The sequence below is a fragment of the Zophobas morio genome, unplaced genomic scaffold, assembly GCF_036711695.1.
Source record: "Zophobas morio isolate AGI-343-1 ecotype UQ-CSIRO unplaced genomic scaffold, CSIRO_AGI_Zmor_V1 ptg000021l, whole genome shotgun sequence".
Classification (NCBI taxonomy): Eukaryota; Metazoa; Arthropoda; class Insecta; order Coleoptera; family Tenebrionidae; genus Zophobas; species Zophobas morio.
In genome coordinates this window covers 21,028,119-21,054,558 of record NW_026972126.1, presented here as the reverse complement: position 1 = coordinate 21,054,558, position 26,440 = coordinate 21,028,119, and the positions used below count along the sequence as shown (strand labels likewise).

General features: G+C 30.7%; 1 protein-coding gene across 2 annotated transcripts in view; it reads left to right on the top strand.

The window, feature by feature from the left end:
* LOC135132449 (cytochrome b5 reductase 4) overlaps nt 1-26,440 on the top strand; it is a 160,441-nt gene that overhangs the window by 43,526 nt on the left and 90,475 nt on the right. The window contains exon 1 of one of the 2 annotated variants that reach the window (XM_064060546.1): nt 24,427-24,632. The exons of the other annotated variant lie outside the window; for it this stretch is intronic. Coding sequence (XP_063916616.1) covers nt 24,518-24,632 — 115 coding nt within the window. The 5' untranslated portion in view covers nt 24,427-24,517. Of the gene's footprint in view, nt 1-24,426; nt 24,633-26,440 lie in introns of those variants that run through there. 2 annotated transcript variants of the gene reach the window in all.

Genomic DNA, 26,440 nt, shown 5'->3' with positions numbered 1-26,440 from the left:
GTCGCAACTTCTAACTTACTAACATTATTACGCAACGCTTACACGACACAAACACTTCAATTCTCCTTCGTCGTGAATCGTTACATAACAAATTCATTAAAAGTTCGTCGAACAATGAAGCCGGCGCGATTTTCCGGATTTTCATTGTTGGCGAGTCTGTTTTCCACGTTATTTTTCACAAAATTTCAAGTTTATTGGACGGAATGGGGCTTTATCTCCGGTTTTTAAACCTTTATTGATTGGATATTCCAGACATAAGCGAGATTAATCGCGCTTTTTGGGAGCCGAATATGAAAAATACGCATTGGCTGGGGTTCGGGGGAGAGGGAGGCTCAGGTCGTCTTTTCTTCCTGCGTCTGTGGAGATGTTAAAACATTGCGCCTACATTATTCTACACCAGTTTAATATTTCAAAGAGCTATTAATTCGCTTTTAATTAAATCATGAATTAATTTACAAAATAATTTTGTTTTTGTGCTAACCCAATGAACCATAATTGAATATGGCAAACCGGTCGATGAGTTTCTGTCTGGAAGGCCGAAGGGGTTTAACTGATAACCAAGTTCTAGACAGCGCGGAGAACTTCATAATAAATTTCTAACACTCGGTTTGGTTTTTGCGAAATGTGTAAAAATCGTAAAGTATCAGGCTGCAAAGTTAAATATTTGCGGCTTGGCAAGGGCGTATCTGATCCACTTGTTTAATTTAATTAGAGTCAATATATTAAACAATGTGCCCGCTTTGTGCAAACCTACATGCTGTTTATCTCATTTTCTACTTGACGGGTGCACTAAATCATACCCCATTTGAATCTAATTTATTCATCTGAAGTTTGCCGCTGGTGTTTTCTCAAAAAACTGATTTATGACGCGCTGTAATTTTATTGCCCGAATAAAATGTTTCAGCATAATTTGCGCTGAAATGTTTTGCTAGTCAAAATGTTTCCAAAAAAAATTTTTTTTTGTGAATTCGCGTTCAAAGCTGGAATATTTCTTTCGCGTGGAAGTTGTAATAATTAAGTTTGACTTTTGTCGCCTGAAACGGCGGCAATTAATGAATGACGACGCTAATTGAGGTTTGTTTAACACGCGATAATTGCTGTATTCGGGGAATAAGAAAACTGTTTTATTTATACTGAGTAGCGATGTGTACATTCTAATGACTTAGATGGTGATTAAATGCACACTACTTTGTCGTGTATTGACATTAATTTAACTTGAAGTTCCTATTTATGTTTGTTGTATTTCAGCTACAAAGTCAATACACTTTTAGATAGTCACTAAGAGGGAGAAAACCGGATGTTTGAAATTCATTTTTCAAAAACGGCGATTTTACAACTTTTCAATTTTTCAGTTTTAATTTTCTTTATTTTTTTAATAATTGGAGACGAAATGTTGTCAATTTTTTATTTTTTTATTTGTTTTTCGATTTGTCGAGTTTTCAACTTTTAATTTTTCAATTTTACGATCCATCAATTTTTCGTTTCGGTTTTTTATTTTATTTTAACAATTTTTTGATTTTTCAATGCTCCAATTTTGTAATTTGTTGTTTTTTCAATTTCAATTTTTTCAGTTTTTCGTTTCTTCAAATTTTTAATTTACAATTTTTCAATTTTCCATTTCTTTGTTTCTTCAATTTTTTGATTTGCAATTTTTCATTTCACATTTTTATTTTCTTTATTTTTTTAATTTTTCGGTTTTTCAATTTTTCCTTTTTCCAGTCTTTGGATTTTGCAATTTTTCGATTTTCAATTTCTGGGTATTCAGTTTTTCGATTTTTTTAACTTAAAAATTTTTTTTATTTTTCTTCTCAATTCTCGATTTTTCATTTCTTCGTTTATTGAATAATAATATATTGAATTATAATTTTTAAAATTTGTCTATTTTTCAGTGACTGGTTTTTAAAAACTTTCATTTATCCAATTCTTTTTTTGTTTTTACAATTTTTAGATTTTGCGGTTTTCCGATTTATAATTTCTCGAGTTTTCAAAACTTTTAATTTTTCAATTTTACGATGCATAAATGTTTCGTTTTGGTTTTTTATTTTCTTTATTTGAACAATTTTTCGATTTTTCAATTTTCATATTTTATAATTTTTTGTTTGTTCAATTTCAATTTTTTCAGTTTTTCGTTTCTTCAAATTTCCAACTTTTCATTTGATATTTTTATTTTCTTTATTTTTAAAATATTTTCAATTTTTCCTTTTTTCCAATGTTTGGATTTTTCAATTTTTCGATTTGCAATTTTTCGGTATTCAATTTTTCGATTTTTCAACTTCTGAATTTTTTAACTTTTCTTCTCAATTCTCGATTTTTCGGTTTCTTGATTTTTCATTGCTTGGTTTATTTAATTTTTCTAGTTTTCATTTCATTAAAAATTTTAAGAATTATAATTTTTAAAAGTTTTCCATTTGTCAGTGACTGGATTTTAAAAACCTTCATTTATTCACTTTTGGTTTTTAATTTTTCAGTTTTTCAATATTTAATGTTTCAGTTTTTCGATGTCTTAATGTTACACTTTTTCGACTTTACAATTTTGACAATTCTATAATTTTTTGATTTTACAATTGTTGGGTTTTGCGCTTTCGCGTTTTTTCTCATTTCCAATTTTTCAATTTTGTATTTTCCGTTTTCTTTTTATTTGAGATTTTGCGGTTTTTCGATTTACAGTTTCTCGAGTTTTCAACTTTTAATTTTTCAGTTTTACGATCCATCAATTTTTCGTTTCGGTTTTTTAGTTTATTTTAACAATTTTTTTTTTCAATGTTCCAATTTTATAATTTTTTGTTTTTTCAATTTCAATTTCTTCAATTTTTCATTTCTTCAAATTTTCAATTTGCAATTTTTCAATTTTCCATTTTTTTTGTTTTTAATTTTTTTAATTTGCAGTTTTTCGTGTCATATTTTTATTTTCTTTATTTTTAAAATTCTCTGGTTTTTCAATTTTTCCTTTTTCCAGTCTTTGGATTTTGCAATTTTTCGATTTTAAATTTCTGGGTATTCAATTTTTCGATTTTTTCAACTTCTAAATTTTTTCATTTTTCTTCTCAATTCTCGATTTTTCATTTCATCGTTTCTTTAATTTTTCTAGTTTTCATTTCATTTGAAATTTTAAGAATTACAATTAATGTAACATATTTAATAATAATTATAATTTTTAAAATTTTTCCATGTTTCAAGGACTGGATTTTAAAAACTTTCATTTATTCAAGTTTTCGGTTTTTAATTTTTCAGTTTTTCAATATTTAATGATTCAATTTTTCGATGTCTCAGTGTTACACTTTTTCGAGTTTACAATTTTGACGATTCTATATTTTTTCGATTTTACAATTGTTGGGTTTTCCAATTTTGCGCTTTCGCGTTTTTTCTCATTTCCAATTTTTCTATTCATTTTTTTTAATTTCTAAATTGCTTGATTTCATGTTTTTCAATATGTATTTCAGATTTTCCTTTCTTCAGTTTTCGATTTGTAATTTTCCAATTTTGTTTTTTTTGTTTTTACAATTTTTGATTTTGCGGTTTTTCGATTTACAATTTCTCGAGTTTTCAAAACTTTTAATTTTTCAATTTTACGATGCATAAATTTTTCGTTTTGGTTTTTTATGTTCTTTATTTTAATAATATTTCGGTTTTTCAATTTTCAAATTTTATAATTTTTCGTTTTTTCAATTTCAATTTGCAATTTTTCGATTTTCCGTTTTTTTTTGTTTCTTCAATTTTTCATTGCATATTTTTATTTTCTTTATTTTCAAATTTTTTCGGTTTTTCAATTTTTCCTTTTTCCAGTGTTTGGATTTTTCAATTTTTCGATTTGAAATATTTCGCTATTCAATTTTTCAATTTTTCAACTTCTAAATTTTTTAACTTTTTTTCTCAATTCTCGATTTTTCAGTTTCTTAATTTTTCATTTCTTCGTTTTTTTAAGTTTCCTAGTTTTCGTTTCAATTATAATTAATGTAACATATTTAATTATTATAATTTTTAAAATGTTTCCATTTTTCAGTGACTGGATTTTTAAAAACTTTCATTTATTCAATTTTTCGGTTTTTAATTTTTCAGTTTTTTGATATTTATTAATGTTCCAATTTTTCGATCTCTCAATGTTTCAGTTTTTCGACTACACAATTCTGACGATTCTATAATTTTTAGATTTTACAATTGTTGGGCTTTCCAATTTTTCACTTTCGCGTTTTTTCTCATTTCCAATTTTCTATTTATTAATTTTTTCAATTTCTAACTTGCTATTTCTTGTTTTCCAATATTTCTGATTTTCGTTTTTTCAGTTTTCGATTTACAATTTTTCAATTTTGTGTTTTGGTTTTACAAATTTTATATATTGCGGTTTTTCGATTTACAGTTTCTCGAGTTTTCCACTTTTAATTTTTCAATTTTACGATGCATAAATTTTTCATTTTGGTTTTTTATTTTCTTTATTTTAACAATTTTTCGATTTTTTAATGTTCCAATTTTATAATTTTTTGTTTTTTCCATTTCATTTCTTTCAGTTTTTCGTTTCTTCAAATTTTTAATTTACAATTTTTCAATTTTCCATTTTTTGTTTCTTCAATTTTTCGATTTGCAGTTTTCCATTTCATATTTTTATTTTCTTTATTTTTAAAATTTTTCGGTTTTTCAGTTTTTCCTTTTTCCAGTCTTTGGATTTTGCAATTTTTCGATTTTCAATTTCTCGGTATTCAGTTTTTCGATTTTTTAACTTCTCAATTTTTTAATTTTTCTTCTTAATTCTCGATTTTTCATTTCTTCGTTTCTTTTATTTTTCTAGTATTCATTTCATTCAAAATTTTACGAATTGTAATTAATGTAACATATTTAATAATAATTATAACTTTAAAATTTTTCTATTTTTCGGTGACTGGATTTTAAAAACTTTCATTTATTCAATTTTCCGGTTTTTAATTTTTCAGTTTTCGACTTTACAATTTTGATTTTTATTTTAATTTTTTCAATTTCTAAGTTGCTTGATATCTTGTTTTCCAATATTTCAGATTTTCGTTTCTTCAGTTTTCGATTTGCAATGTTTCAATTTTGTATTTTGTTTTTGTTTTTACAATTTCCAGATTTTGCGATTTTTCGATTTTTCAACTTTTAATTTTTCAGTTTTACGATGCATAAATCTTCCGTTTTGGTTTTTTATTTTCTTTATTTTTACAATTTTTCGATTTTTTAATCTTCCAATTTTATAATTTGTTGTTTTGTCAATTTCAATTTTTTCAGTTTTTTGTTTCTTCAAATTTTCGATTTGCAATTTTTCATTTCATATTTTTATCTTCTTTATTTTTAAAAGTTTTCAATTTTTCTTTTTCCAGTTTTTGGATTTTTCAATTTTTCGATTTTCAATTTCTCAGTATTCAGTTTTTCGATTTTTTAACTTCTAAATTTTATAATTTTTCTTCTCAAGTCTCGATTTTTCATTTCTTCGTTTCTTTAATTTATCTAGTTTTCATTTCATTAAAAATTTTAAGAATTATAATTAATGAAACATATTTAATAATAATTATAATTTTCAAAATTTTTCAATTTTTCAATTACTGGATTTTAAAAACTTTCATTTATTCAATTTTTCGGTTTTTAATTTTTCAGATTTTCAATATTTAATGTGTCAGTTTTTCGATGTCTCAATGTTACACTTTTTCGACTTTACAATTTTGACGATTCTATATTTTTTCGATTTTACAATTGTTGGGTTTTCCAATTTTGCGCCTTCGCGTTTTTTCTCATTTCCAGTATTTCAGATTTTCGTTTCTCAGTTTTCGATTTGCAATTTTTCAATTTTGTTTTTTTTTTACAATTTTTAGATTTTGCGGTTTTTCGATTTACAATTTCTCGAGTTTCCAAGTTTTAATTTTTCTGTTTTAAGATCCATCAATTTTTCGTTTCGGTTTTTTATTTTATTTTAACAATTTTTCTATTTTTCAATGTTCTAATTTTATAATTTTTTTTTCAATTAAATTTTTTCAGTTTTTCGTTTCTTCAAATTTTTAATTTACAATTTTTCAATTTTCCATTTTTTGTTTCTTCAATTTTTCGATTTGCAATTTTTCATTTCACCTTTTTATTTTTTTTTTATTTTTTAAATATTTCGGTTTTTCAATGTTTCCTTTTTCCAGTGTTTTTGGATTTTTCAATTTTTCGATTTGCAATTTCACGGTATTCAGTTTTTCGATTTTTTATCTTCTAAATTTTTTAATTTTTGTTCTCAATTCTCGATTTTTCATTTCTTCGTTTTTTTAATTTTTCTAGTTTTCATTTCATTTAAAATTTTAACAATTATAATTAATGTAACATATTTAATAATAATAATTATAATTAATAATAATAATAATAAATTATAAATAATAAATAATTATAATATTATAATATTATAATATTATATATATTATAATTATAATCAATTCATATCATTACTTGGTCTTAGTACCCGTAATGATAGAAGTCTTGCCTGAATGCCGGTCATTTCCGGGTCAGTGGTGGGTCTTAATAATAATTTAAAATTTTTTTTCCATATTTCAGTGACTGGATTTTAAAAACATTCATTTCAATTTTTCAAAATTTAATGTTTCAATTTTTCGGTGTCTCAATGTTACACTTTTTCGACTTTACAATTTTGACGATTCTATAATTTCTCAATTTTGCAATTGTTGGGTTTTCCAATTTTGCACTTTTTCTCATTTCCAATTTCTCTATTCATTAATTTTTTTCAATTTCGAAGTTGCTAGATTTTTTGTTTTCCAATATGGCAAATTTTCGTTTCTTCAGTTTTCGATTTGCAATTTTTCAATTTTGTTTTTACAATTTTGAGATTTTGCGGTTTTTCGATTTACTATTTCTCGAGTTTTAATTTTTCAATTTTACGATGCATCAATTTTTCGTTTTGGTTTTTTATTTTCTTTATTTTAACAAATTTTCGATTTTTTAATGTTTCAGTTTTATAATTTGTTGTTTTGTCAATTTCAATGTTTTCAGTTTTTCATTTCATCAAATTTTTAATTTACAATTTTTCAATTTTCCAGTTTTTTGTTTCTTCAATTTTTCGATTTGCAATTTTTCATTTCATATATTTATTTTCTTTATTTTTAAAAGTTTTCGGTTTTTCAATTTTTCTTTTTCCAGTTTTTGGATTTTTCAACTTCTAAATTTTTTAATTTTTCTTCTCAATTCTCGATTTTTCATTTCTTCGTTTCTTTAATTTTTCTAGTTTTCATTTCATTCAAAATTTTAAGAATGATAATAATTAATGTAACATATTTGATAACAATTATAATTTTAAAATGCTCCCATTTTTCGATGTCTTAAAGTTACACATTTTCGAATTTACAATTTTGACGATTCTATAATTTTTCGATTTTACAATTGTTAGGTTTTCCAATTTTGCGCTTTCGCGTTTTTTGTCATTTCCAATTTCTCCATTCATTATTCATTGTTCCAATTTTATAATTTTTTGTTTTTTCAATTTCAGTTTCTTCAATTTTTCGTTCCTTCAAATTTTCAATTTTCCGTTTTTTTTGTTTCTCCAATTTTTCGTTTTGCGATTTTTCATTTCATATTTTTATTTTCTTTATTTTTAAAATTTTTCTTCTTTTCAATTTTTCCTTTCTCCAGTGTTTGTATTTTTCGATTTGTAATTTTTCGGTATTCAGTTTTTCGATTTTTCAGCTTCTAAATTTTTTAATTTTTCTTCCCAATTCTCGATTTTTTATTTCTTCGTTTCTTTAATTCTTCTATTTTCATTACATTCAAAATTTTAAGAATTATAATTAATGTAACATATTTAATAATAATTACTCCTATAATTTTAAAAATTTCTCAATGACGCGATTTTAAAAACTTCCATTTATTCAATTTTTCGGTTTTTAATTTTTCAGATTTTCAATGTTTAATGTTTCAGTTTTTCGATGTCTCAATGTTACACTTTTTCGACTTTACAATTTTGACGATTCTATAATTTCTCAATTTTGCAATTGTTGGGCTTTCCAATTTTGCGCTTTCGCGTTTTTTCTCATTTCCAATTTCTCTATTCATTAATTTTTTTCAATTTCGAAGTTGCTAGATTTTTTGTTTCCCAATATGTCAAATTTTCGTTTCTTCAGTTTTCGATTTGCAATTTTTCAATTTTGTTTTTACAATTTTGAGGTTTTGCGGTTTTTCGATTTACAATTTCTCGAGTTTTAATTTTTCAATTTTACGATGCATCAATTTTTCGTTTTGGTTTTTTATTTTATTTATTTTTACAATTTTTCGATTTTTTAATGTTCCAATTTTATAATTTGTTGTTTCGTCAATTTCAATTTTTTCAGTTTTTCATTTCTTCAAATTTTTAATTTACGATTTTTCAATTTTCCAGTTTTTTGTTTCTTCAATTTTTCGATTTGCAATTTTTCTTTTCATATATTTATTTTCTTTATTTTTAAAAGTTTTCGGTTTTTGAATTTTTCTTTTTCCAGTTTTTGGATTTTTCAATTTTTCGATTTTCAATTTCTCAGTATTCAGTTTTTCGATTTTTTACCTTCTAAATTTTATAATTTTTCTTCTCAAGTCTCGAGTTTTCATTTCATTAAAAATTTTAAGAATTATAATTAATGTAACATATTTACTAATAATTATAATTTTAAAAATTTTTCCATTTTTCAATGACTGGATTTTAAAAACTTTCATTTATTGAATTTTTCTTTTCGGTTGATAATTTTTCAGATTTTCAATATCTAATGTTTCAGTTTTTCGATGTCTCAATGTTACACTTTTTCAACTTTAGAATTTTGACGATTCTATATTTCTTCGATTTTACAATTGTTGGGTTTTCCAATTTTGCGCTTTCGCGTTTTTTCTCATTTCCAGTATTTCAGATTTTCGTTTCTCAGTTTTCGATTTGCAATTTTTCAATTTTGTTTTTTTTTACAATTTTTAGATTTACAATTTCTCGAGTTTTCAAGTTTTATTTTTTCTATTTTAGGATCCATCAATTTTTCGTTTCGGTTTTTTATTTTATTTTAACAATTTTTTGATTTTTCAATGTTCTAATTTTTTAATTTTTTTTTTCAATTCAATTTTTTCAGTTTTTCATTTCTTCAAATTTTTAATTTACAATTTTTCAATTTTCCATTTTTTTGTTTCTTCAGTTTTTCGATTTGCAATTTTTCATTTCACATTTTTGTTTTCTTTATTTTTTTAATTTTTCGGTTTTTCAATTTTCCGTTTTCCAGTTTTTAGGTTTTGCAATTTTTCGGTATTCAGTTTTTCGATTTTTCAACTTCTATATTTTTTAATTTTTCTTCCCAATTCTCGATTTTTCATTTCTTCGTTTCTTTAATTTTTCCAGTTTTCATTTCATTCAAAATTTTAAGAATATTAATAAAAATTATAATTTTTAAAATTTTTCCATTTTTCAAGGACTGGATTTTAAAAACTTTCATTTATTCAATTTTTCGGTTTTTAATTTTTCAGTTTTTCAATATTTAATGTTTCAATTTTTCGATGTCTCAGTGTTAGTTTTTTGATTTTACAATTTTGATGATTTTATGATTTTTCGATTTTACAATTGGGTTTTCCAATTTTGCGCTTTCGCGTTTTTTCTCATTTCCAATTTCTCTATTCATTAATTTTTTTCAATGTCTAAGTTGCTTGGTTTCTTGTTTTTCAATATTTCAGATTTACGTTTCTTCAATTTTTCGATTTGGAATTTTTCATTTCATATTTTTATTTTTTTATTTTTAAAATTTTTCGGTTTTTCAATTTTTCCTTTTTCCAGGTTTTTGATTTTGCAAGTTTTCAATTTGCAATTTTTCAGTTTTTCGATTTTTTCAACTTCTAAATTTTTAAATTTTTCTTCTCAGTTCTCGATTTTTCATTTCTTCGTTTCTTTAATTTTTCAGTTTTCATTTCATTCAAAATTTTAAGAATTAATGTAAGATATTTAATAATAATTATAATTTTTAAAATTTTTCCATTTTTCAAGGACTGGATTTTAAAAACTTTCATTTATTCAATTTTTCGGTTTTTAATTTTTCAGTTTTTCAATGTTTAATGTTTCAATTTTTCCATGTCTCAATGTTACATTTTGACGATTCTATAATTTTTCGATTTTACAATTGTTGGGTTTTCCAAATTCAATTTTTTGATTTGCAGTTTTTCGTTTCATATTTTTATTGTCTTAATTTTTTCAATTTTTCTTTCTTCCGATATGAAAATTTTAAGTTTTCGGATTTTTCAATCTTTCGATTTGCACTTTTTCGGTATTCAATTTTCGGTTTTTCAACTTCTACGTTTTTTAATTTTTTTTCTTTCCAATTTTAGATTTTTCAGTTTCTCCATTTCTTCGCTTCTTTAATTTTTCTAGTTTTCATTTCATTCAAAATTTGAAGAATGTAATAATTTAATAATAATTATCATTGCTAAAATTTTTCACTTTTTCAATTTTACGATTTTAGAATTAACACGCTATATTTTTGGAATCAGCACGTCAAGATCTATAACTCTGAGTTTTTGGAGAATTTTGAAATGACTTTTGCAAAAATGGAATTTTCCGCAATGATACCTTGTGCAAATTTCGGCCTCATTTCTTCGATAACTCGAACCGTTTTTCCAGAATCGCCCATTGAACTGTCCCAGTTTTTATGAATTTCAAAAAATCCGGATTCACAGCGAATATTCCAAAAATATTGCTCTGTTACCATAAACAGGCTATATTTTTGAGAATTTTTGGGTTAATGGATGTTCGGATTATACTGTTTTACTGTAGTTTGAAAGAATCTTGATGGCGCCTGCTGTTTTATTTTTGAAAGAATTTAAAATAATCGTGAGAACTCTTGCTTTGATGTACGAAAATCCACATCAGCGCGAAACTAGAACGGATTTGAAAAATATTTATCGGAAAAATCGTCTTACATTCATACCGAACATCCGACAAAAATTGTTTCGGTTTACCTTTCAACATTCCCTCTCGTTCGCAGCTTTTAACGCTGTCACTCGCAGCCATCTGTTAACAATCTTCTCTAGGTAACAAATAAACGAAACGGGAGATACCGAAGCATCATTTCCGCATAACCCCCACTAACCCAGCCCGTCACATCTCCCCGCCAATAATTAATGAATCCGGCGAAAAAACGCGATTTTTGACGAAACTCCACCCCCAAAACTAAATATTAACTATCCCTTACGTATTCCGCTTGTAGTCCTCGGCGCCCCTTTTTTAATCTCGTGAAAAACGCCTCCATGAATATTAATCGCCATTACACCGTAAACTGACCTCACAACGCAATTTGTTATAATGTAGCCGTATCAGGTATCACTCAAGTTAAAAAGTCGCTATGATGGAAGCGTCACCTCCCCCCGCTAAAAGTTAAAGTCATCAATCATTCACCTAAATTGGATCCAATTACCGGATTGATTCGTTTTGTTCGCGGAAGAGCACCTGAAGCAACGGCGCTAGGACAAAAGGGCCCGAACAAAAATTAATACGCGCCAACCCTCATCGACAAGAAGGGCGATAAAATTGGCGATTACACGAGTACTCGTCGTGCACCATTAATTTTCATTGCTTGCTGCGATGTTTCACCGGATTCCCCCCTTTGTCCTGCGCTTATCCTTGTACGTGACGGAATGCGGTGATGGAATATGGGGCCCGGAAAGCGCGTTTTTAATTAAATAAATTATTTTCGGTGTACGAAAAATCGGATTTTTCAGAATTATTTAGTTAGTTGATAAATAATGACGTCGGTGCTCGCGGAATAAATCAAATGCGCTTTTGTTGGAATTATATTAATAGGGTGAAATAAATTGTTGCGATAAGCTTTCTAAAGCGCTGGGGTGAACTTCACGCTGGTAAACTTTTTTCAGAAATATTCCGCTTTGTATTAACCGATTTGTACGAGTCAAGGATGGCAACAGAACATCACTTTTCAGCGAGGGGTGTCAGATTTCGAATCTCGCGTACAAACGGACTTTTATCGAGTTTCTGAGTTGGCTTTTTAAGACAGAGCTGTCACTCAATTCATTTTCCGATTAATTCGATTCTGTGCTGTCGTTGAACTATATCTAATTTCAATAAAAGATCATTTTCAAATGTGCCAATTTCTATGAAGCCAAATCTCCAATATATATTTTTTGCCTTCGCTTAGCTTCCTTTGTCTCAAAAACACAGCGAAATGGAAAAAAATGGTCAAAGTTGGGCATGCACAAAATGTTGATTTATCAAATGTCAAGTTGACACTATTGAAGCTGAAACGATTTTTAGGTCATAAAATTTTACAAAATGTGCTGAAATTGTGGTCCATCGTTTTTCAGCCATGAGCGGATGCGTCGTTCAGGTTCTCAGAAACCCGGACGGGCATTTCAGGCGTAATAATTCCCAATTATCTGGCGATAGCCGTTTCCAATTCCCGCAAGTTTTGTGGTTGATTTTTGTATACATTATTCATGAGATAGGAAAAAGGGAAAAGTCGGGACCTGTTAAGTCTGGAAAACTGGATGGCCATAAATTTCAACTAATTATTCTGCTGTCGTAAACTTCGTTTAAAAAGTTCAAGGTCGGATTTGCTGTATCAGCTGTGGCATTATCTTGTTGGAAGAATGGATGTTACAGTTCTTCCTCCTCTAGCTGTTCCACGAAACCATCGAGACGAAACTACGCTTCATCGGCAAAAAATTTGATGCCCAAACTTTCATGGTTGAGATTGAGACCAGTTAGAATAATTTTTGAAATTTTCAAGGAATCTCGGGGATTCCTGGTGTGTTTTTTTTATAAATTTGAAGGATCTAGGAGGGTTCTGGTGTTTTAAGGAAAGTTCTGATTTTTGGTTAAATTTGAAAAGATTTCAAGGACCACTGGTTTTTTGATTTTCAAAAAGTTTTATAAGAATTTCGAGGATTCCTGGTGTTTGGATTTTGCAAAAGTTTAAAAAAATTTCGGGGACCCTGGGCTCTGGATTTTGAAGGAATTTTAAAGATTCTCGGGAGTCTCTGGTATTTTAAGGTTGAAACCGTCTCACAGAATCTCAGGAACCCGTACTGTGTTGATTTTGATTTTTTTTTAATTTCCAGGACCCTTGGGTTATTGATTTTGAAGGAATTTTAAAGATTGTCAGGTCAGGTCAGGTCCTTTAGTATTTTGATTTTGAAAAAGTTTAAAAGATTCTCGAAGACTCCTGGGCACTAGATTTTGAACGATTTTTAAAGAATTTCTGGGGACTGATGTTTTAATTTTGACAAAGTTTGAAAGAATCTCAGAAAACCTTGGTGTTTCAACTTTAAATAGGTTTGAAAAAATCTCGGCGATTCCTGGTGTTTTGATTTTGAAAATGTCTGAAAGAATCTCAGGGACACCTGGTGTTTTGATTTAGAAAAAGTTTAAAATAATCTCAGGAACTCCTGGTGATTTGATTATGAAAAAGTCTAAAAAAATCTTGGTTTTGAAAGGATTTCAAAGATTCTAGAGGGCCTCAGGTGTTTTGATTTTGAAAATATCTGAAAGAATCTCAGGAACACCTGGTGTTTTGATTTTCAAAAAGTTTAAAAGATTCTCGGACACTCCTGGGCACTAGATTTTGAAAGAATTTTAAGGAATGTTGGGGGTCTCTGGTGTCTCTTTTTTGAAGAAGTTTATAAGAATCGAGGGAACTCCTTTTTGAAAGAATTTTAAAGAATTTCTGGGGACCGATGTTTTAATTTTGACAAAGTGTGAAAGAATCTCAGAAAACCTTGGTGTTTCAACTTCAAACAGGTTTGAAAGAAACTCGGCGATTCCTGGTGTTTTGATTTTGAAAATGTCTGAAAGAATCTCAGGGACACCTGGTGTTTTGATTTTGAAAAAGTTTAAAATAATCTCAGGAACTCCTGGTGATTTGATTATGAAAAAGTCTACAAAAATCTTGGTTTTGAAAGGATTTCAAAGATTCTAGAGGGCCTCAGGTGTTTTGATTTTGAAAATATCTGAAAGAATCTCAGGGACACCAAGTGTTTTGATTTTCAAAAAGTTTAAAAGATTCTCGGACACTCCTGGGCACTAGATTTTGAAAGAATTTTAAGGAATGTTGGGGGTCTCTGGTGTTTCTTTTTTGAAGAAGTTTATAAGAATCGAGTGAACTCCTTTTTGAAAGAATTTTAAAGAATTTCTGGGACCGATGTTTTAATTTTGACAAAGTTTGAAAGAATCTGAGAAAACCTTGGTGTTTCAACTTTAAACAGGTTTGAAAGAATTTCGGCGATTCCTGGTGTTTTGATTTTGAAAATGTCTGAAAGAATCTCAGGGACACCTGGTGTTTTGATTTTGAAAAAGTTTAAAATAATCTTAGGAACTCTTGGTGACTTGATTATGAAATAGTCTAAAAAAAATCTTGGTTTAGAAAGGATTTCAAAGATTCTAGAGGGCCTCAGGTGTTTTGATTTTGAAAATAGCTGAAAGAATCTCAGGGACACCTGGTGTTTTGATTTTCAAAAAGTTTAAAAGATTCTCGGACAATCCTGGGCACTAGATTTTGAAAGAATTTTAAGGAATGTTGGTGGTCTCTGGTGTTTCTTTTTTGTAGAAGTTTATAAGAATCGAGGGAACTCCTTTTTGAAAGAATTTCAAAGAATTTCTGGGAACCGATGTTTTAATTTTGACAAAGTTTAAAAGAATCCCAGAAAACCTTGGTGTTTCAACTTTAAACAGGTTTTAAAGAATCTCGGCGATTCCTGGTGTTTTGATTTTGAAATTGTCTGAAAGAATCTCAGGGACACCTGGTGTTTTGATTTTGAAAAAGTTTAAAATAATCTTAGGAACTCTTGGTCATTTGATTATGAAAAAGTCTAAAAAATCTTGGTTTTGAAAGGATTTTACAGATTCTAGAGGGCCTCAGGTGTTTTGATTTTGAAAATATCTGAAAGAATCTTAGGGACACCTGGTGTTTTGATTTTCAAAAAGTTTAAAAGATTCTCGGACACTACTGGGCACTAGATTTTGAAACAATTTTAAGGAATGTTGGGGGTCTCTGGTGTTTCTTTTTTGAAGAAGTTTATAAGAATCGAGGGAACTCCTTTTTGAAAGAATTTTAAAGAATTTCTGGGGACCGATGTTTTAATTTTGACAAAGTTTGAAAGAATCTCAGAAAACCTTGGTGTTTCAACTTTAAACAAGTTTAAAATAATCTCGGCGATTCCTGGTGTTTTGATTTTGAAAATGTCTGAAAGAATCTCAGGGACACCTGGTGTTTTGATTTTGATAAAGTTTAAAATAATCTCAGGAACTCCTGGTGATTTGATTATGAAAAAGTCTAAAAAATCTTGGTTTTGAAAGGATTTCAAAGATTCTAGAGGGCCTCAGGTGTTTTGATTTTGAAAATATCAGAAAGAATCTCAGGGACACCTGATGTTTTGATTTTCAGAAAGTTTAAAAGATTCTCGGACACTCTTGGGCACTAGATTTTGAAAGAATTTTAAGGAATGTTGGAGGTCTCTGGTGTTTCTTTTTTGAAGAAGTTTATAAGAATCGAGGGAACTCCTTCTTGAAACAATTTTAAAGAATTTCCGGGGACTGGTGTTTTAATTTTGACAAAGTTTGAAAGAATCTCAGAAAACCTACGTGTTTCCACTTTGAACAGGTTTGAAAGAATCTCGAGAATTCCTGGTGTTTTGTTTTTGAAAATGTCTGAAAGAATCTCAATGATACCTGCTGTTTTGATTTTAAAAAAGTTTAAAAGATTCTCGGAGACCCATGAGCACTAGATTTTGAAAGAATTTTAAACAATGTTGGGGTCTCTGGTGTTTTGTTTTTGAAGAAGTTTATAAGAATCTAAGGAACCCATTTTTAAAGGAATTTTAAAGAATTTCTGGGGACCGATGTTTTAATTTTGACAAAGTTCGAAAGAATCTCAGAAAACCTTGGTGTTTCAACTTTAAACAGGTTTCAAAGAGTCTCAATGATACCTGGTGTTTTGATTTTAAAAAAGTTTGTAGGAACAACCGTTCCCACAAAATCAGGTGTTCTACCTGAGGGCATTCGTAATATTTGTATAAATGTAAATATTTCCTATCCTTCGTTTACCTGCCCTACACTTCTTCATACTTTCTCTTTTCGCTTCTGGAACTTTCTAAACCCTTCTTTACCTACTTCCACCTCTTCAAATCCGAGCTTACCTGTGTACCATTTTAAACACCCTTCCTTCTTCTCCCTGGCACCCTCGAACAGTAAACAACGAAATAAAATCTAAAAACCGTACCGTCGCTTTTAAATCACCAACGATACCCACAAGTTTAAAAGATTGTCGGAGCCCCCGAGCACTAGATTTTGAAAGAAGTTTAAACAATGTTGGGGTCTCTGGTGTTTTGTTTTTGAAGGAGTTTATAAGAATCCAGAAAACCCCTTTTTGAAAGAATTTTAAAGAATTTCTGAGGACTGATGTTTCAATTTTGAGAAAGTTTGAAAGAATCTCAGAAAACCTTGGTGTTTCAACTTTAAACAGATTTCAAAGAATCTCGAGGATTCCTGGTGTTTTGTTTTTGAAAATATCTGAAAGAATCTCAATGATACCTGGTGTTTTGATTTTAAAAATGTTTAAAAGATTCTCGGAGACCCCTGAGCACTAAATTTTGAAAGAATTTTAAACAATATTGTGGTCTCTGGTGTTTTGTTTTTGAAGAATTTTATAAGAATCCAGGGAACCCCTTTTTGAAAGAATTTTAAAGAATTTCTGGAGACTGATGTTTTAATTTTGACAAAGTTTGAAAAAATCTCAGAAAACCTTAGTGTTTCAACTTTAAACAGGTTTCAAAGAATCTTGAGGATTCCTGGTGTTTTGTTTTTGAAAATGTCTGAAAAAATCTCAATGACACCTGGTGTTTTGATTTTAAAAAAGTTTAAAAGATTCTCGGAGACCCCTGCACACTAGATTCTGAAATAATTTTAAATAACATTGGGGTCTCTGGTGTTTTGTTTTTGAAGAAGTTTATAAGAATCTAAGGAACCCATTTTTAAAAGAATTTTAAAGAATTTCTGGGGAACGATGTTTTAATTTTGACAAAGTTTGAAAGAATCTCAAGAAACCTTGGTGTTTCAACTTTAAACATGTTTGAAAGAATCTCAACGATTCCCGGTGTTTAATTTTGAAAATATTTTAAAGATTCTCTGGGAGCTCTGGTGTTTTGGTTTTGAAAATATCTGAAAGAATCTCAGGGACACCTGGTGTTTTGATTTTGAAAACGTTTAAAAGAATCTCAGGAACTCCTGGTGTTTTGATGTTGAAAAAGTCTAAAAGAATCTTGGTTTTGAAAGGATTTCAAAGATTCCAGGGGGCCTCAAGTGTTTTGATTTTGAAAATATCTGAAAGAATCTCAGGGACCCCTGGTGTTTTGATTTTGAAAAATCTAAAAGAATGTCGCCGACCGCCGGACTCTAGATTTTGAAAGAATTGTCGCGATTTTCGGTAAACTCTTATAGGTTAATTTCGAAAATTTCTGAAAGAATCTCGGGGACCTCAGCTGTCTTGATTTTCAAAAAGCTTAAAAGAATCTCGGGGACTTCTGGTGTCTAATTTTTGAAAGAATTTCAAAGATTCTCCTGGGCCTCTGGCATTTTGGTGTTGAAAATGTCTCAAAGAATCTCGAGGACGCCTGGGTTCTAGATTTTGAAAGAATTTTAAGGATATTCATTGGTTTCTGGTATTTTGATTTTGAAAACGTCTGAACGAATCTCGGGGATCCCGGGTGTTTTGATTTTAAAAAAGTTTAAAAGAATCTCAGGGATCCCTGGACTCTAGATTATGAAAGAATTTTAAAGAGTCTCTGAGCTTCTGGTGTTTTGATTTTGTAAATATCTGAAAGTATCTCGGGGTCACATGGTGGTCTGATTTTGAAAAAGTTTAAAAGAATCTCAGGAACTCCTGGTGTTTTAATTTTAGAAAGGTCTAAAAGAATCTCGAGCACCCTTGGACTCTCGATTTTGAAAGAATTTGAAGGATTCTTGTAGGCCTCTAGAATGTTAATTTTGAAAATTTCTGAAAGAATCTCGGGAACCTCAGGTGTTTTGAATTTGAAAAAGCTTAAAAGGATTTCGGGGACTTCTGGTGCCTAATTTTTGAAAAAATTTCAAAAACTCCAGTATTTCCATTTTGAAAATGTCTGAGAAAACCTTGGAGATCTCGGATGTTTTGATTTTCCAAAAGTTTAAACGAATCTCAGACTCCTGGGTTCTATAAATTTTGAAAGAATTTAAAGATTCACGGGGGCCTCTGATATTTTGATTTTGAAAATGTCTGAAGGAGTCTTGGAGACCCTATATGTTTTGATTTTGATAAAGTTTAAAAGAATCGGGGGGCTACTGGTATTTCGATTTTGAAAAAGTGAAAAGAATCTCGGAGACTCCTGGGTTGTAGATTTTGAGTTTAAAAATATCTGAAAGAATCTCGGGAACTCCAGGCATTTTGATTTTGTAAAAGTTTAAAAGAATCTCGGGGACTCTTCGTGTGTAATTTTCAAAAGGATTTTAAAGATTCTTAAGGGTATGTGGTATTTTGATGTTGAAAATGAAGAATCTCAGAGATCCCTTGTGTTGATTTTGAAAAAGCTAAAAGTATCTCGGGGACCCCTGAGTTCTAGATTTCGAAGGAAATTTAAACATTCTCGTTGATATTGATAAAGTTTAAAAGAATCTCGGGGACTCCTCGTGTTGGAAATGTCTGAAAGAATCTCAGGGATCCCTTGTGTTGATTTTGAAAAGTTTAAAAGAATCTCGGAAACCTCTGGGTTCTAGATATCGAAGAAATTTTAAGGATTTTTGTTGGTCTCTGATATTTTGATTTTGAAAATGTCTGAAACAATCTTGGGGATCCCGGGTGTTTTGATTTTGAAGAAGTTTAAAAGAATCTCGACGACTCCTCGTGTCTAATTTGTCAAATGATTTTAAAGATTCTCCGGGGTGTCTGATATTTTGATGTTGAAAATGTCTGAAATAATCTCAGGGATCCCTTGTGTTGATTTTGAAAAAGTTTAAAAGAATCTCGGGAACTCCTGGTATTTTGATCTTGAAAAAGTTTCAAAGAATTTCGGGAACATTCGTATCAATTTTTTTAAAGGATTTTAAAGATTATTGGAGGTCCTGGGATTTTGATGTTGAAAATATCGAAAAGAATCTCAGGGATCCCTTGTGTTGATTTTGGAAAAGTTTAAATAATCTCGGAGACTCCCAGTTTTTTGATTTTGAAAAAGTGAAAAGAATCTCAGACACTCCCGGCTTTTTGATTTTGATAAAGAGAAACGAATCTCGGGAACCCCTGGGTTTTAGATTTCGAAAGAATTTGAAGGATTGTCGTTGGTCTCTGATACTTTGATTTTGAAAATGTCTGAAAGAATCTCGGGAATCCCGGGTGTTTTGATTTTGTTAAAGTTTAAAGTAATCTCGGGGACTCCCGGTATTTTGACCTTGAAAAAGTTTCAGAGAATCTTGAGAACTCCTCGTTTCTAATTTTTGAAAGGATTTTAAAGATTGTCGAGGGTCCTGGTATTCTGATGTTGAAAATGTCGAAAAGAATCTCAGGGATCCCTTGTGTTGATTTTGGAAAAGTTTAAAAGAATCTCAGGAACTCCCGTTTTTTTTTTTAATTTTGAAAAAGTGAAAAGAATCTCGGGAATCCCTGTATTCTAGATTTCGAAGTAATTTTAAGGATTCTCTTTGGTCTCTAATATTTTGATTTTGAAATTGTCTGTAAGAGTCTCGGGGATCCCTTGTGTTCATTTTGAGAAAGTTTAAAAGAATCTCGGGGACTCCTGGTATTTTGATCTTGAAAAAGTTTCAAAGAATTTCGGGAACTTTCGTATCTATTTTTTTAAAGGATTTTAAAGATTATTGGAGTTCCTGGTATTTTGATGTTGAAAATGTCGAAAAGAATCTCAGGGATCCCTTGTGTTGATTTTGGAAAAGTTTAAAAGAATCTCGGAGACTCCCAGTTTTTTGATTTTGAAAAAGTGAAAAGAATCTAGGGAACCCCTGGGTTCTCGATTTCGAAAGAATTTGAAGGATTGTCGTTGGTCTCTGATACTTTGATTTTGAAAATGTCTGAAAGAATCTCGGGAATCCCGGGTGTTTTGATTTTGTTAAAGTTTAAAGGAATCTCGGGGACTCCCGGTATTTTGACCTTGAAAAAGTTTAAAAGAATCTTGAGAGCTCCTCGTTTCTAATTTTTGAAAGGATTTTAAAGATTGTCGAGGGTCCTGGTATTTTGATGTTGAAAATGTCAAAAAGAATCTCAGGGATCCCTTGTGTTGATTTTGGAAAAGTTTAAAAGAATCTCAGGAACTCCCGTTTTTTTTATTTCGAAAAAGTGAAAAGAATCTCGGGAACCCCTGGATTCTAGATTTCGAAGTAATTTTAAGGATTCTCTTTGATCTCTAATATTTTGATTTTGAAAATGTCTGAAAGAATCTCGGGAATCCCTTCTGTTGATTTTGAAAAAGTTTAAAAGAATCTCAGGGACTCCTTGGCATTTTGATCTTGAAGAAGTTTCAAAGAATTTCGGAAACTTTCGTATCTATTTTTTTAAAGGATTTTAAAGATTATTGGAGGTCCTGGTGTTTTGATGTTGAAAATATCGAAAAGAATCTCAGGGATCCCTTGTGTTGATTTTGGAAAAGTTTAAAAGAATCTCGGAGACTCCCAGTTTTTTGATTTTGAAAAAGTGGAAAGTATCTCAGGCACTTTCGGCTTTTTGATTTTGAGCAAGAGAAACGAATCTCGGGAACCCCTGGGTTCTAGATTTCGAAAGAATTTGAAGGATTGTCGTTGGTCTCTGATACTTTGATTTTGAAAATGTCTCAAAGAATCTTGGGAATCCCGGGTGTTTTGATTTTGTTAAAGATTAAAGGAATCTCGGGGACTCCAGGTATTTTGACCTTGAAAAAGTTTCAAAGAATCTTGAGAACTCCTCGTTTCTAATTTTTGAAAGGATTTTAAAGATTGTCGAGGGTCCTGGTATTTTGATGTTGAAAATGTCGAAAAGAATCTCAGGGATCCCTTGTGTTGATTTTGGAAAAGTTTAAAAGAATCTCAGGAACTCCCGTTTTTTTTTTTATTTTGAAAAAGTGAAAAGAATCTCGGGAACCCCTGGATTCTAGGTTTCGAAGTAATTTTAAGGATTCTCTTTGGTCTTTAATATTTTGATTTTGAAAATGTCTGTAAGAATCTCGGGGATCCCTTGTGTCGATTTTGAAAAAGTTTAAAATAATCTTGGGGACTCCTGTTATTTTGATCTTGAAAAAGTTTCAAAGAATTTCGGGAACTTTCATATCAATTTTTTAAAGGATTTTAAAGATTATTGGAGGTCCTGGTATTTTGATGTTGAAAATATCGAAAAGAATCTCAGGGATCCCTTGTGTTGATTTTGGAAAAGTTTAAAAGAATCTCGGAGACTCCCAGTTTTTTGATTTTGAAAAAGTGAAAAGAATCTCGGGCACTCCCGGCTTTTTGATTTTAAAAAATAGAAACGAATCTCGGAAACCCCTGGGTTCTAGATTTCGAAAGAATTTGAAGGATTGTCGTTGGTCTCTGATATTTTAATTTTGAAAATGTCTGAAAGAATCTTGGGAATCCCGAGTGTTTTGATTTTGTTAAAGTTTAAATGAATCTTGGGGACTCCCGGTATTTTAACCTTGAAAAAGTTTCAAAGAATCTTGAGAACTCCTCGTTTCTAATTTTTGAAAGGATTTTAAAGATAGTCGAGGGCCCTGGTATTTTGATGTTGAAAATGTCGAAAAGAATCTCAAGGATCCCTTGTGTTGATTTTGGAAAAGTTTAAAAGAATCTCAGGAACTCCCGTTTTTTTTTTTAATTTTGAAAAAGGGAAAAGAATCTCGGGAACCCCTGGATTCTAGATTTCGAAGTAATTGTAAGGATTCTCTTTGGTCTCTAATATTTTGATTTTGAAAATGTCTGAAAGAATCTCGGGAATCCCGGGTGTTTTGATTTTGTTAAAGTTTAAAGGAATCTCGGGGACTCCCGGTATTTTGACCTTGAAAAAGTTTCAAAGAATTTCGGGAACTTTCGTATCTATTTTTTTAAAGGATTTTAAAGATTATTGGAGGTCCTGGTGTTTTGATGTTGAAAAATATCGAAAAGAATCTCAGGGATCCCTTGTGTTGATTTTGGAAAAGTTTAAAAGAATCTCGGAGGCTCCCAGTTTTTTGATTTTGAAAAAGTGAAAAGAATCTCGGGCACTCCCGGCTATTTGATTTTAAAAAAGAGAAACGAATCCCGGGAACCCCTGGGTTCTAGATTTCGAAAGAATTTGAAGGATTGTCGTTGGTCTCTGATATTTTAATTTTGAAAATGTCTGAAAGAATCTTGGGAATCCCTGGTGTTTTGATTTTGTTAAAGTTTAAATGAATCTTGGGGACTCCCGGTATTTTGACCTTGAAAAAGTTTCAAAGAATCTTGAGGACTCCTCGTTTCTAATTTTTGAAAGGATTTTAAAGATTGTCGAGGGTCCTGGTATTTTGATGTTGTAAATGTCGAAAAGAATCTCAGGGATCCCTTGTGTTGATTTTGGAAAAGTTTAAAAGAATCTCAGGAACTCCCGTTTTTTTTTAATTTTGAAAAAGTGAAAAGAATCTCGGGAACCCCTGGATTCTAGATTTCGAAGTCATTTTAAGGATTCTCTTTGGTCTCTAGTATTTTGATTTTGAAAATATCTGTAAGAATCTCGGGGATCCCTTGTGTTGATTTTGAAAAAGTTTAAAAGAATCTCGGGGACTCCTGTTATTTTGATCTTGAAAAAGTTTCAAAGAATTTCGGGAACTTTCGTATCTATTTTTTAAAGGATTTTAAAGATTATTGGAGGTCCTGGTATTTTGATGTTGAAAATATCGAAAAGAATCTCAGGGATCCCTTGTGTTGATTTTGGAAAAGTTTAAAAGAATTTCGGAGGCTCCCAGTTTTTTGATTTTGAAAAAGTGAAAAGAGTCTCGGGCACTCCCGGCTTTTTGATTTTGATAAAGAGAAACGAATCTCGGGAACCCCTGTGTTTTAGGTTTCGAAAGAATTTGAAGGATTGTCGTTGGTCTCTGATACTTTGATTTTGAAAATGTCTGAAAGAATCTCGGGAATCCCGGGTGTTTTGATTTTGTTAAAGTTTAAAGGAATCTCGGGGACTCCCGGTATTTTGACCTTGAAAAAGTTTCAAAGAATCTTGAGAACTCCTCGTTTCTAATTTTTGAAAGGATTTTAAAGATTGTCGAGGGTCCTGGTATTTTGATGTTGAAAATGTCGAAAAGAATCTCAGGGATCCCTTGTGTTGATTTTGGAAAAGTTTAAAAGAATCTCGGAGACTCTCAGTTTTTTGATTTTGAAAAAGTGAAAAGAATTTCGGGCACTCCCGGCTTTTTGATTTTGAAAAAGAGAAACGAATCTCGGGAACCCCTGGGTTCTAGATTTCGAAAGAATTTGAAGGATTGTCGTTGGTTTCTGATACTTTGATTTTGAAAATGTCTGAAAGAATCTCGGGAATCCCGGGTGTTTTGATTTTGTTAAAGTTTAAAGTAATCTCGGGGACTCCCGGTATTTTGACCTCGAAAAAGTTTCAGAGAATCTTGAGAACTCCTCGTTTCTAATTTTTGAAAGGATTTTAAAGATTGTCGAGGGTCCTGGTATTTTGATGTTGAAAATGTCGGAAAGAATCTCAGGGATCCCTTGTGTTGATTTTAGAAAATTTTAAAAGAATCAGGGGGACTCCCTGTTTTTTGATTTTGAAAAAATGGAAAGAATTTCGGGAACCGCTGGATTCTAGATTTCGAAGTAATTTTGGGGATTCTCGTTGGTTGATTTATGCTTATAATAAACTAAAATAAAATAAATACATTTTTGGCATTAATTAATCGGGTACTAGTTTTTCATGTAACCTCACACTTATTTAATTGAAAAATGTGATTAATAAGTGTCCGCCATTTTTGCTTTTACAGTTGTCATTTCTTGACATTTATTAATGTGGTTTAATCGCCGACATTCTGAATCTTTGCCAAGGACGACTCGCTTACAAATTATGTTGCTTACCCGCGCCAGATATTTTCCATTGTCATTCTCTACATCCATACACGAATATTAAATCAAAGACACCTAATATAACATCCTCGTTTTTGAATAAAATGACGTCATCGCTCTCTCGAAGGAAACAATTAATAAATGCCATCACATTCTCCTTTTTAAAATGGACCGTCACACATATTTCCACGTATTTCATAAATGAGACACTCGACGACATTCCAATCCTGTCTTCGCCGAAATAAAAACCCAAAACCCGAACCCCCATCCGAGCGCCCCTTTTCGCTGCGCCTCCCGGAAGCAGCGTCGTTTCGGCTGACCTGGCCCGTGATGTTTGACGGCTGCAGGCGCCTCGACGCCGTTTTCTCCCCGTATAAAATCGCGCTTGCGGCACATCCCCGTCAGTCGGCCGTCGGCTTCGAGCGCGCCTGGATCGTCCTTCGCGATTATCCTGCATGCCTTATCGATCATCACGCGATAGATGAGTGCAGTGGGCACGGGGCTTAACGCATGGCGCGCAAACTGGCTACCCTCTGCTGCTACTGCTGCACCAAGAGCAACCAGCGCCAGGACGCCGACGACGACAAGAAGGAGCCGGCGCCGGTGCTGGAGAAGCCCGAAACAGGTTAATGACGCGGTGTGGATTTTGGGAATCGGGGATGCCGCCGGACGGGGGTTGGGGGTGGAGAGCACATGGTTTTATCTGGTTTTATTTTGGACACGTGAATGCCAACTCGCTCGTTTATCATCGTGCGGGGGAAAAAGTTTGGGGATGTTTTCATTTTGGGTTAATGGAGTGACGGGGAAGGTCGGGAGGTTTTTGCGGTTATTTGTATTCATTCATGTACGGGGTAGGGTTGTATTGAATAATTGTGCGAAGAGGCGGTAATTTTTTTCGAGTTGGGGAATGAGATAAAAATTGGCTACATTTGGCGGGTGAGACGTTTTTTTTTTAATACAAATTTGAACACAAATTTTAAATTTCTAAAAGAAGCACAGAATTATGGTCGCCTAAATCGTTTTTCAAAGTTCTAAATAATTATTTGCAGTCATGTTGTCGTTAAAAAAAAAAATTCCAATGAAGTTGAATTTTGACAAACATCTGCCATAAATGTTCAAAAAAACGTCATTTTACTTTTTCATTTTTTTTACTATGATTTTCATGTTGCTCATTTTTTGTTGTTTTAGTATAATTTTATTGTACTGTTTAGGCTATAAAATTAGTCACAGCACTCTTTTTGTTTTACCAATTAAGACAAGTTTTCCTTAATGTACAATGTTTGTTACTTCCCGGACGTAAGCTAGCTACTTATATGTGTTATTGATGCTTTATGGCCCCTAGAGCGTGAAAAAATAGGTCTCCCATTTTCGTTAATCGGTCGTATGTGTCCCTCTCTCTCTGTGTCTGTCTTCATGAAATTTGGGAATATCGTGTAGATGGTAAAATTCTAACCAAATTTGTCTGATCATCCCCACAAATAATTTAATGACATCACCTCAAAATTTTACTTAGTAAATGTAATTGAAATTTTCGAAAATAATGCTCCTTTGTTTGTTTTATTTCTTTTTTGTATTTTTTTGTACCTTTCTCTAGCCTTTTTTTTGTCGTTTTTTATCACTTTTATTTTTATTTTTTGTGTGTTTTCGGGGTATTTTTTGCCCTGTTTTTTTTAATCGTGTGTTTTGCCTATTTTTGTAGTCACCTTTTTTGTTTATTTTGAAATAAAGTGGAATCAGATTTATTAGTAGATATATAAATAAACGATTTATAGCAGAATTGCTCTTAATTTTTTTCTAAAATTGGTATCCTAATCATACATTTTTCTCACCTGTTTTTGACTCCCTTCCCTTCTTTTTTGTGGTCACTTTTTTCGCTTCTTTTTAATGATTTTTATGTCCTTTGTTTTCGCATGTTTTGTCACCTCTTTTTGTAAACTCTTTGTCCGTTTTTATTTTATTTTTGTGGCATATTTATCTGTTAGTAACTGGTTTTGTTTTTGTTTTTTTGTTTTTTGTCACCTCAATGGTCAATTTTTTTGTGGAATTTTTGTCGCTTTTTCGTAACCTTTTTTTGGACTCTTTGTTTTGTCGCATTTTTTCAATGATCTTTTTTGTTTTCTTTTTTTGACTACCTTCTTTTGGTCGCATTTTTTTTTTTTTTTTAATTAATTTTTGCATTTTTTTGACAAATGTTTTTGTCCTTTATTTTCGCATTTTTTTGTCGGCTTTTTTGTTATTTTATGTTCTTTTTATTTTCTTTTTTCTGGAATTTTTGTCTTTTTCTAGCCATTTTTATAGTTTGTTGTTTTATTATGAACTATTTTTGTCGATTTTTGTTGTCCTCTGTTTTTGTTGTCTTTCTTGGAGACTGTTGTTTTTTTTTTGTTGTTTTCTTTTGTCACCTTTTTGCTACCAATTTTTTTTTTCACTCTT